General features: G+C 38.3%; 1 protein-coding gene across 1 annotated transcript in view; it reads right to left on the bottom strand.

Annotated features, from left to right (window-relative positions):
* Positions 1-12,108, bottom strand: part of LOC106071016 (uncharacterized) — a 73,419-nt gene that overhangs the window by 22,926 nt on the left and 38,385 nt on the right. The window contains exons 11-13 of the mRNA XM_056020856.1: positions 10,754-10,810; positions 9,690-9,737; positions 4,393-4,515 (exon numbers count right to left, since the gene is read on the bottom strand). Of these exons, the coding sequence (XP_055876831.1) occupies positions 4,393-4,515; positions 9,690-9,737; positions 10,754-10,810 (228 nt within the window). The remainder of the gene's footprint in view (positions 1-4,392; positions 4,516-9,689; positions 9,738-10,753; positions 10,811-12,108) is intronic.

Below are 12,108 nucleotides of genomic sequence, written 5' to 3'. Positions count from 1 at the left end.
TTTCACTCCGCTATGATCTTATCACTTGGCTAGAACAGCTCTTTCACTCCGCTATGATCATATCACTCTGCTAGAACAGCTCTTTCACTCCGCTATGATCTTATCACTTGGCTAGAACAGCTCTTTCACTCCGCTATGATCATATCACTCTGCTAGAACAGCTCTTTCACTCCGCTATGATCATATCACTTGGCTAGAACAGCTCTTTCACTCCGCTATGATCATATCACTTGGCTAGAGCAGCTCTTTCACTCCGCTATGATCATATCACTTGGCTAGAGCAGCTCTTTCACTCCGCTATGATCTTATCACTTGGCTGGAACAGCTCTTTTACTACGCTATGATCATATCACTTGGCTAGAACAGCTCTTTCACTCCGCTATGATCCTACCACTTGGCTAGAACAGCTCTTTCACTCCGCTATGATCTTATCACTTGGCTAGAACAGCTCTTTCACTACGCTATGATCATATCACTCTGCTAGAACAGCTCTTTCACTACGCTATGATCTTATCACTTGGCTGGAACAGCTCTTTCACTACGCTATGATCATATCACTTGGCTAGAACAGCTCTTTCACTACGCTATGATCCTATCACTTGGCTAGAACAGCTCTTTCACTCCGCTATGATCATATCACTTGGCTAGAACAGCTCTTTCTTTACGCTATGATCATATCACTTGGCTAGAACAGCTCTTTCACTACGCTATGATCCTATCACTTGGCTGAAACAGCTCTTTCACTACGCTATGATCATATCACTTGGCTAGAACAGCTCTTTCACTACGCTATGATCATATCACTTGGCTAGAACAGCTCTTTCACTCCGCTATGATCATATCACTCTGCTAGAACAGCTCTTTCACTCCGCTATGATCTTATCACTTGGCTGAAACAGCTCTTTCACTACGCTATGATCTTATCACTTGGCTAGAACAGCTCTTTCACTCCGCTATGATCATATCACTTGGCTGAAAAGCTCTTTCATTCCGCTATGATCTATCACTTGGCTGAAACAGCTCTTTCATTCCGCTATGATCATATCACTTGGCTAGAACAGCTCTTTCACTACGCTATGATCATATCACTTGGCTGAAAAGCTCTTTCATTACGCTATGATCTATCACTTGGCTGAAACAGCTCTTTCATTCCGCTATGATCATATCACTTGGTTAGAACAGCTCTTTTACTCCGCTATGATCTTATCACTTGGCTGGAACAGCTCTTTCACTCCGCTATGATCTTATCACTTGGCTGAAAAGCTCTTTCACTCCGCTATGATCTTATCACTTGGCTAGAACAGCTCTTTCACTACGCTATGATCCTATCACTTGGCTAGAACAGCTCTTTCACTCCGCTATGATCATATCACTTGGCTAGAACAGCTCTTTCACTACGCTATGATCATATCACTTGGCTAAAACAGCTCTTTCACTCCGCTATGATCATATCACTTGGCTAGAACAGCTCTTTCACTCCGCTATGATCATATCACTTGGCTAGAACAGCTCTTTCACTCCGCTATGATCATATCACTCTGCTAGAACAGCTCTTTCACTCCGCTATGATCTTATCACTTGGCTGAAACAGCTCTTTCACTACGCTATGATCTTATCACTTGGCTAGAACAGCTCTTTCACTACGCTATGATCATATCACTTGGCTGAAAAGCTCTTTCATTCCGCTATGATCTATCACTAGGCTGAAACAGCTCTTTCATTCCGCTATGATCATATCACTTGGCTAGAACAGCTCTTTCACTCCGCTATGATCTTATCACTTGGCTGGAACAGCTCTTTCACTCCGCTATGATCTTATCACTTGGCTGAAAAGCTCTTTCACTCCGCTATGATCTTATCACTTGGCTAGAACAGCTCTTTCACTACGCTATGATCCTATCACTTGGCTAGAACAGCTCTTTCACTCCGCTATGATCATATCACTTGGCTAGAACAGCTCTTTCACTACGCTATGATCATATCACTTGGCTAGAACAGCTCTTTCACTCCGCTATGATCATATCACTTGGCTAGAACAGCTCTTTCACTCCGCTATGATCATATCACTTGGCTGAAAAGCTCTTTCACTCCGCTATGATCTTATCACTTGGCTGGAACAGCTCTTTCACTACGCTATGATCTTATCACTTGGCTGGAACAGCTCTTTCACTCCGCTATGATCTTATCACTTGGCTGGAACAGCTCTTTCACTCCGCTATGATCTTATCACTTGGCTGAAACAGCTCTTTCACTCCGCTATGATCTTATCACTTGGCTGAAACAGCTCTTTCACTCCGCTATGATCTTATCACTTGGCTGGAACAGCTCTTTCACTCCGCTATGATCATATCACTTGGCTAGAACAGCTCTTTCACTCCGCTATGATCATATCACTCTGCTAGAACAGCTCTTTCACTCCGCTATGATCTTATCACTTGGCTGAAACAGCTCTTTCACTCCGCTATGATCATATCACTTGGCTAGAACAGCTATTTCACTTCGCTATGATCATATCACTTGGCTAGAACAGCTCTTTCACTCCGCTATGATCATATCACTTGGCTAGAACAGCTCTTTCACTACGCTATGATCTTATCACTTGGCTGAAACAGCTCTTTCACTCCGCTATGATCTTATCACTTGGCTGGAACAGCTCTTTCACTACGCTATGATCATATCACTTGGCTAGAACAGCTCTTTCACTACGCTATGATCATATCACTCTGCTAGAACAGCTCTTTCACTCCGCTATGATCTTATCACTTGGCTGAAACAGCTCTTTCACTCCGCTATGATCTTATCACTTGGCTAGAACAGCTCTTTCACTCCGCTATGATCATATCACTCTGCTAGAACAGCTCTTTCACTCCGCTATGATCTTATCACTTGGCTAGAACAGCTCTTTCACTCCGCTATGATCATATCACTTGGCTAGAACAGCTCTTTCACTCCGCTATGATCATATCACTTGGCTAGAACAGCTCTTTCACTCCGCTATGATCATATCACTTGGCTAGAGCAGCTCTTTCACTCCGCTATGATCATATCACTTGGCTAGAGCAGCTCTTTCACTCCGCTATGATCTTATCACTTGGCTGGAACAGCTCTTTTACTACGCTATGATCATATCACTTGGCTAGAACAGCTCTTTCACTACGCTATGATCCTATCACTTGGCTAGAACAGCTCTTTCACTCCGCTATGATCATATCACTCTGCTAGAACAGCTCTTTCACTCCGCTATGATCTTATCACTTGGCTAGAACAGCTCTTTCACTCCGCTATGATCTTATCACTTGGCTGAAACAGCTCTTTCACTACGCTATGATCATATCACTTGGCTAGAACAGCTCTTTCACTACGCTATGATCTTATCACTTGGCTGAAACAGCTCTTTTACTACGCTATGATCATATCACTTGGCTGAAAAGCTCTTTCATTCCGCTATGATCTATCACTTGGCTGAAACAGCTCTTTCACTACGCTATGATCATATCACTTGGCTGAAACAGCTCTTTCACTCCGCTATGATCATATCACTTGGCTGAAACAGCTCTTTCACTCCGCTATGATCATATCACTTGGCTGAAAAGCTCTTTCATTCCGCTATGATCTATCACTTGGCTGAAACAGCTCTTTCAGTACGCTATGATCTTATCACTTGGCTAGAACAGCTCTTTCACTCCGCTATGATCATATCACTTGGCTAGAACAGCTCTTTCACTCCGCTATGATCTTATCATTTGGCTGAAACAGCTCTTTCACTACGCTATGATCTTATCACTCGGCTAGAACAGCTCTTTCACTCCGCTATGATCTTATCACTCGGCTAGAACAGCTCTTTCACTCCGCTATGATCATATCACTTGGCTAGAACAGCTCTTTCACTACGCTATGATCATATCACTTGGCTGAAAAGCTCTTTCATTCCGCTATGATCTTATCACTTGGCTGAAACAGCTCTTTCACTCCGCTATGATCATATCACTTGGCTGGTAACGTTATCTATTGTTATTTTCACAATATAAAGTGGCCACCTATTTTGTTCTCCATAGTTAAACTGGGACTAATTCAGCGTATAACACCACAATAGTCAAGTACTATTTCTATCCCTTGTTCGATACAAAACAGAATAATTAGTTACCGATAGTTGATTAACTAGATTATTTTTATTGATTTTTCTGTTGTCAAGTAAAAGAAATAATACTGCAAAATTTCAGCTTCATCCGAGATTAGTTGTGGGAGAAATAAGGAATAAAAACTTTTTACCAGACAGACAGACAGACAGACAGACAGAGTGAATCAATATAAGCTTTGTAATAAAAAAAAGTTCCAAACCAATGTGCTGGCACTGTCTATAAAGAGGCTGGACTCAAAGTCAACAAAACTTACCTTTACAGGTAGTAGCTGCTGGACATTCACATGCTTTCACTTCTGGACAGATACAACGTTTAGGAGATGGACATTCACAGGGTGGCGCGGGTGGACATACATCTAATGGCGGAGTTGGAGGTTCTGAAATGACACAATACAATGTTTACAAAACATGTTGTTGTTTTGGTCCCTTTGTTCGTACTATTAGAACAAGAAAACTAAACATAGAAAACAAAGTTTATACTAAGCGTTGTCGTATCAATTCGTTCGGATCAGTCTTGTATTCACATTTGTCATAGATCTAAGACGACCTCTACTGAACTACATCCTATGACTTGTGGCTGGGCCAGTTGGGGAGAAGGAAGGGAGATCACTCACGGTCACCGTGATCGCTTTTGAAATACATTTATTTAAAAAAAAAGGTTTGAACGACCTGAGTTCGAAATCGAAGGCTCAAGCCTCTTTAAGCCTCCTAGAGCTTACAGACCACGGGTAGGGGTAAGCAAGGAAGTGCTTATGAAAAAACATTTGTTTTACCGTGGTATCTATTGTTAGGTTCACACTTTAATGTGGCCACCTATATTTTTTCTCTCATTAGTTTAACGTGAACTAATTTAACGTATACTAGCACATTAATTGGGTACAATTTCTTTCCGTTGTTTGATACCAAATAAGAAATTAATTACCGATAGTTCATTAACTAAGTTTTTTTTAAATCGATTTTTGTGTGTGTGTTGTCAAGTAATAAATGAAAAGAACCTGGCAGTGTCTAATTCATTTTATTATTTTTTATTACAAAGCTTACAACAACTCACTCTGTCTGTCTGTCTGTCTGGTAAACAGTTTCTATACGTTATTTCTCCCCCCAACCATGTTGGATCAAACTGAAATTCAGCAGTAGTATTTCTTTTGCTTGAATGTTGATGTTTCTCTAGCAAAGGATGTTTCATCTACGAGGTCTTCGTTAGTTACAAACGACAACAAATCAAACGAAGAAAGAAAGGGAGTTTAAAGTTTAACCGTAGATTTAAATTATCCCCCACCAATCGTAAGCCAGAAAAGAAATGACCATACTACTATTAAAAAGGTAGGAATATCAAGAAGAGTGAGCAGTGTGGAGGGTGGGAGGTTTAAAAGAACAACAAAGCTTTTATAAGGGAACGAATTAGACATTTACTGAAATATCTCAATACTGTAAGTTTTTTTTCCTTTTTTGTATATATCAAACAAAATTAACTAAATAACTGGTTAATTTTTTTAAATTGATTTATGTTTTGTTAGGGAGAAATAAGGTGTACACACATTTGACCAGACAGACAGAGTTGATTTAAACTTAGTAAAACTGAGAAGGGACAGTGGCGGAGCAATCTATGGAGCGATAGGGTTCATTGCGCATGGTCCAGGCTATTAAGGACCCAAGCAGAAACTTGAAACAAAAGAAACGGAAACAATTTACAAAGAGGTCAAGACCAGGTCACTTTTGTTTATCCCTGTGCTGTTCACAGATCCAACACACCTTTAAAGTCAATGGACACTTGTACCACTATAGTTAGCATGGGCGTAGCCAGGATTCTTTTTCGGGGGGGGGGAGGTTGGGGGGGATTTTTTTCTCCTCCCCCCCCCCACGCCCCTCCCCCGCGAAAAAAATATATTTATAAGTATATATGAGTGTGTGTATATAATCTTTATTACATTCTGACCCATCATTCTTTTGAAAGACGCTTATTGTGCCTTAGAATAGGTTCTTCCTGGAGTTAGTGGGAAAATTGTAGACTTCCCGCCATTGCCAGCAATGGGGTCTGGGGGAGCCCCTCCGCCATGCACTATTTCTGATATTGAAGGCCAACAAAATGCATATTCTGAGGTATCTACATTGCATTTTAATGCTATTAAAAACTTATATTTTTCTTTATTTATTCTTACTGACTTTGACCCTCCCGCGCCGTTCGGCGCATTTGCCGTGAAGCTGTTTTCACAAAAATCTGTCACTGGTAATGTCTGGTAATGTCTGAAGCCTCTTCCCACCTGCTCCGAGGACCTTCATGAATGTATGGCGCCAAGTTGTACTAGGATGTCTTCTTATGTGTAATTCATTTTGTTGGAGAACATGTCCCGCAAACCTCATGCGACGCTCTGTCACAATCTTACTAACGGGTCGACTCCCAGTTCGGCATTGGATTTCCTTGATTTAGACCCGATCTCTATAACTGACTTCTAAAATCTGTCTTAGCCAACTTTGTTGAGCCACATTTAGTGTTTTTCAATTTCGGCAGATGACTAGTCACTGCACTTTGTTAATTGAGCCCCGCCACTGGAAGAAATATGTAACCTCTCTTGAATACGCTCTTGGAATTAAGTGATTATAGTTTGCTTTAGATTTTATATCGAAAGGGAAGTTTTATCGTCAAAATCATCTGGTGGGGGGTTTAAACTAAAAAAAATCTCTGGAGTTATGTTGTTTTTTTTAATTCAAAACCTCATAGAATTTAGTAACTGTAGTTTGCTTTAGAATAATATTGAAGAAATATGTTTTCCACCTCAAAACGTTTTGTAGGGGGATTTTAAACTCAATTTCATCTGGAGGGGTTTTAAGCTTTTAAAAAAGCCATCTGTAGGAGAGAGATTTGTCTTGGCTACGCTCAAATAATTTTAGTGTGTAATTTGCTTTTTTTTATATATTGAAGAGGTATTTTTTTTAGCATCAAACCACTCTGAAAGAGGGTTTAAACTCAAAACTCCTTTTGGCAACGCTCATAGATTTCTGAGTGTGTATTTTCTTTTTTTTTTATATTAAAGATGTAATTTTTAGCTTCACTCCACTTTAACTCCACTGGAGGGGAATTTAAACTCAAACACCTTTGAATATACACATAACATGTTGAGTGTATAATTTGCTTTGTTTTTAATATTAAAGAGGTATTTTTTTACCTTCAAACCCCGCTGAAGGGGGGTTTAAATTCAAAACTGAGTCAAAACCTATTTAGCTACGCTCATAACATTTGGTAATTTGAGTTTTTTTTATACCGGGTATTGAAGAGGTATTTTTTTAGCTTCAAACCCTACTGAAGAGGGGGTGGGGGTTAACTAAAAATCCCTTTGGCTACGCTCATAGAATTTTGAGTGAGTAATTTTCTTTTTTCATATTGAAGAGGGGGTTTATCATAAATTTTGGAGGGAGTTTAAAAATCAAAATCTTCCTTAACTGTGCTCGTGAAATTTGGGGGATTGTCGTTTGCATGTTTTGGTTTTGTTTTATAGAAGAGGGGAATTTAAATGCGAAAACCCCTGGTAGGGGGTTTTAAACTCGAACCCCACTGGTAGGGGGTTTTAAACTCAAACACCCCTGGTAGGGGGTTTTAAACTCGAACCCCCCTGGTATGGGGTTTAAAACTCAAAAAACCCTGGTAGGAGGTTTTAAACTCAAAACCTCCTTTGCTGTGCTGGGGTAAGTGATAGTTTAGTATTAAAATATCAGGCCCAAACAGAGCGGTAGAGTGGTGGGGGACTAGACATTTCGAGACTGTGGCCCACGTCTTCAACGACTGGAATGCTCTCACAAACAGTTTGAAACGTAAGTCCTGGTTGGCGGAGACAGAACACTGCTACAAAGGATTAGTCTAAGAGGAAGTATAAATGGCCAAGGGAGAACTATTTTCAAATATCTTTCTTGGTAAATCTTTGAGCGTGTGATTTACTGTGTGAACAAAAACATATGACAATGAATATTAGACTACAGTGTTCTAGCAATGTTTACCTGCTAGGTGCTGGCACAGACTAGTACAGAATTTCATTAATGGAGGGGAAAACTATAAATAGCTTTTTTTTTTGGTGCAACCGGTGTAGGAACTAAAGGAAGTGGTAGAGAAACATTTAGTTATAGAGCACTGCAGCACTGCTGAATACATTGGTGTCAGCTTTTATTTATAGTTTACTAGACATAGGTTACCCGCGACCCGCGGGTCTTTATTTGCGCATTACTGTCGATATAGTCACTGAGAGTGTTTTGTAAACAATTAAACGAAATAATAATGTAATAAGTAAAGCGAATGTGTCAATGTAAAAATAGTGTGAATGAAGCTATCAAATCAAAATAGCTAATAGGCTTAAATCCATTTTTTTAAATTAAAACATTTGCTTTTGAATAATCTAGTGGATTGGATTTAGATGTATGTTAAACGTAGCTAATGATTCTTTCACGTTATTTCTCTTTCGCTACGAAAATAAAATTAGTTTTGCGAAAATGGTTTACCCGAAGTCGATACATTCTTATCTATTAAAAACGAAAAGAGCGATAGCTTTGTTAAATAAATGGGATTATAAAGTGAACAATTAAACGAAATAATTTTTAGTACGCGATTCATGAATGAATATAGATCTAGGCCTATCTCAACTCGGCTTCACAGCTTTCATAAACGAATGTAGCTTTAGAAAACCAAATTTGAATGTTTATTTGATCAAAATATGAAATGAATGGGCTTTAATTAATATGTTTATGTGTTAAAGTATAAAACTATCTGTGCGAAGAGAAATTTTATCATCTTAGAGTTGAATTAGAGTTTTAGATCTAGGGATGGGATTATAAAGTAAACAATTAAACGAATTAATTTTTAGTACGCGATTCATTACGATATTGTCTAATGAAAGAATGTTCGTCAGGAAATCTGTAGTCACAGATATCAGGAACTAATTTATGTAAAAAATGCTTTTGAAACACAAAATTGAAGGTTAATTTTATTATATAATGAAATCAATGGATCTTCTTTTGTATTTTCATGTGTCAAAGTAAAAAACTATCTGCGCAAAGTGTATTTCTTAAAATTAGATCTAGGTCTAAATCCTTTCTATCTTTTCTTATGTCAACATTGTAGACATTGCCTAGATCCATAAAATACTATAGCTGTAATAGAGTCGGACAACTTTATTTTTTTTTGAGGGTCTTAAGTTTGTTTTAGGGCTACAATACATACACTACGGTCTAAGTTGGTACCCAAGGAACATTCCTGCCTAGTTTTATCAAGATTGGTCAAGCGGTTTTGATGTCTATAAGTAACATACATCCATACATACATATATACATACATACATACATACACCTCACATTCTACTTTATAATATAGATAACTTTCGTATCTTCTTTTCTAGAGAAATGACTTTACTAATTTCTTTTACTGAAAATTTGGGCTATTCGCTTCTGACACATATAATGTGTACGTTTAGTAACATCGCCCATTAAAGGTCCGTGGAGTATTTAATGTCGAGTTTATCGTGACCATTCTTCAATACAATACTCAATCAACAATTGAAAAAGAAATCACCTTTACAGTGGACAACTTCTGGACAAATGCGTGGTGGAGGTGCTGCAACTGAAAATACACAATGAATTTAACATATTTTTGTTTTGTCTTTTGTTATAAGAATAAAATAAATAAAAGAGACAATGACATGACCTCGATATTAACAATAGAAACACTGGCATGACCTCTATCTATAAGAGTAGAGACACTGACATTACCTCTATTTATAAGAAAAAAAATTCTATCTGTAATAATAAAGACACAGACACAGACATCTATTTTTTTTCCTAATCTTTAAGTACTTCTCGGAACTGCCTGTGGTTAAGACACGTAGTTATAATAAGTTTATCACTGACACTTATAAGTCAATAATATGTTTGATATTCAAAATGTTGTTTTGTAAACTTTCCCGTTTAGAGTCTATGGCTGGGATATTGTTCTTTAATTTATTAAAAAAAAAAAAAAACTTTTTCTCAGTCAAAGTACGGGCTTGATCAGTTGTTAGCCTACTCAACACTTTCAACACAGTTCTTCATCATAAGTGATAAGAATCAGAAGTTTCAGTAATTTCTGTAGATATTTATAATTATTTATTTTAATAAATTTGCATTTTTCCCATGCATAATCCTTGGGCACACCTGATTTCTTTAGTATCCGTGGGCCGCATAAAACACTCCCGCGGGTCGCATGTGGCTCACGGGATGTAATTTGACCACCCCTGGTCTAGGTGAATTACCGTTGTTGGTACTTGTCTCCAAATTGACACAAGAATAAGTGTTACTGAAACTCCTTGACCAATCGTTGAGTATGTGATGTCACCTTCCATTGCACTACATCACGTTACACACCGGCCTAGCCCGATGGTTTGTTATCAGCCTATTTAGTTTTTATTTTTGTCGGAACATCTCTCTCTCCCCCACTCTCTCGTTCTCTTTCTCTCCTGTCTCACTCGTTCTCACTCTTCCTATTCTTCTCTCTCTCCTTCTTTCTGAACCCCCCCCCCCCCACATTTTTTTTCTGTTATATGTGCGTGCCCCCTATTAGGCTGTGTCTTAGAGGCGCTCAGCACATAGGTCAGGACTTACATCGACACGGATCGTAGAATCGAATTCCTCCATAGAGCGGCTGTTGAAGCTGTTTCTCTGAAAGTACACCATTGATTGACATGTTGGTTTTAGGGTTCTTGTTCAAACATAAATACAATAATAGGTAAATACAAACAGATAATGGAAACACCAAGATTAAAGTTGAAACAAAGAAACTTGAGTTGCTACTTTTTACAAAGCTTTTATCAACTCACTCTGTCTTTCTGTTTTGTCAGTGTGTCTGTCAGTGTGTCTGTCTGGACAAAAGCTTGTACACGTTATTTCTCCGACACCCAATGTCGGATTAAACTGAAATTTTACACAATTATTTCTTTTACCTGACAACACAAGAATCATTTTAAACAAGGTTACAAAGACAGTTTGTGTGGAAACACAAGGGGGCTCGAGGTTCGACATCCGACTCGGGCAGAGTTGCGTTTACTGAGATCTAAATTTAGAAATGTACCTGGGTATTTTGACAAGTTTTACATTGCTGGGTATTTTGACAAGTTTTAAATTGATATAAGACAAACAAAACATTATCTAGTTGTGTAGAGCTTCATGTAGGGTTAACAACGACACCAAGATTTCCCTTGTATGTCATATGAGAGAAATGTTAGAGCAGTTTATGTATGTCATATGAGAGAGAAGTTAGAGCAGTTTATGTATGTCATATGAGAGAGAAGTTAGAGCAGTTTATGTATGTCATATGAGAGAGAAGTTAGAGCAGTTTATGTATGTCATATGAGAGAGATGTTAGAGCAGTTTATGTATGTCATATGAGAGAGAAGTTAGAGCAGTTTATGTATGTCATATGAGAGAGAAGTTAGAGCAGTTTATGTATGTCATATGAGAGAGATGTTAGAGCAGTTTATGTATGTCATATGAGAGAGAAGTTAGAGCAGTTTATGTATGTCATATGAGAGAGATGTTAGAGCAGTTTATGTATGTCATATGAGAGAGAAGTTAGAGCAGTTTATGTATGTCATATGAGAGAGATGTTAGAGCAGTTTATGTATGTCATATGAGAGAGATGTTAGAGCAGTTTATGTATGTCATATGAGAGAGATGTTAGAGCAGTTTATGTATGTCATATGGGAGAGATGTTAGAGCAGTTTATGTATGTCATATGGGAGAGATGTTAGAGCAGTTTATGTATGTCATATGAGAGAGATGTTAGAGCAGTTTATGTATGTCATATGAGAGAGATGTTAGAGCAGTTTATGTATGTCATATGAGAGAGATGTTAGAGCAGTTTATGTATGTCATATGAGAGAGATGTTAGAGCAGTTTATGTATGTCATATGGGAGAGATGTTAGAGCAGTTTATGTATGTCATATGGGAGAGATGTTAG

Source organism: Biomphalaria glabrata, chromosome 2 (genome assembly GCF_947242115.1).
Source record: "Biomphalaria glabrata chromosome 2, xgBioGlab47.1, whole genome shotgun sequence".
NCBI lineage: Eukaryota > Metazoa > Mollusca > Gastropoda > Planorbidae > Biomphalaria > Biomphalaria glabrata.
Note: the sequence above shows the minus strand (reverse complement) of the source record. Positions and strands in the feature narration are given on the sequence as shown.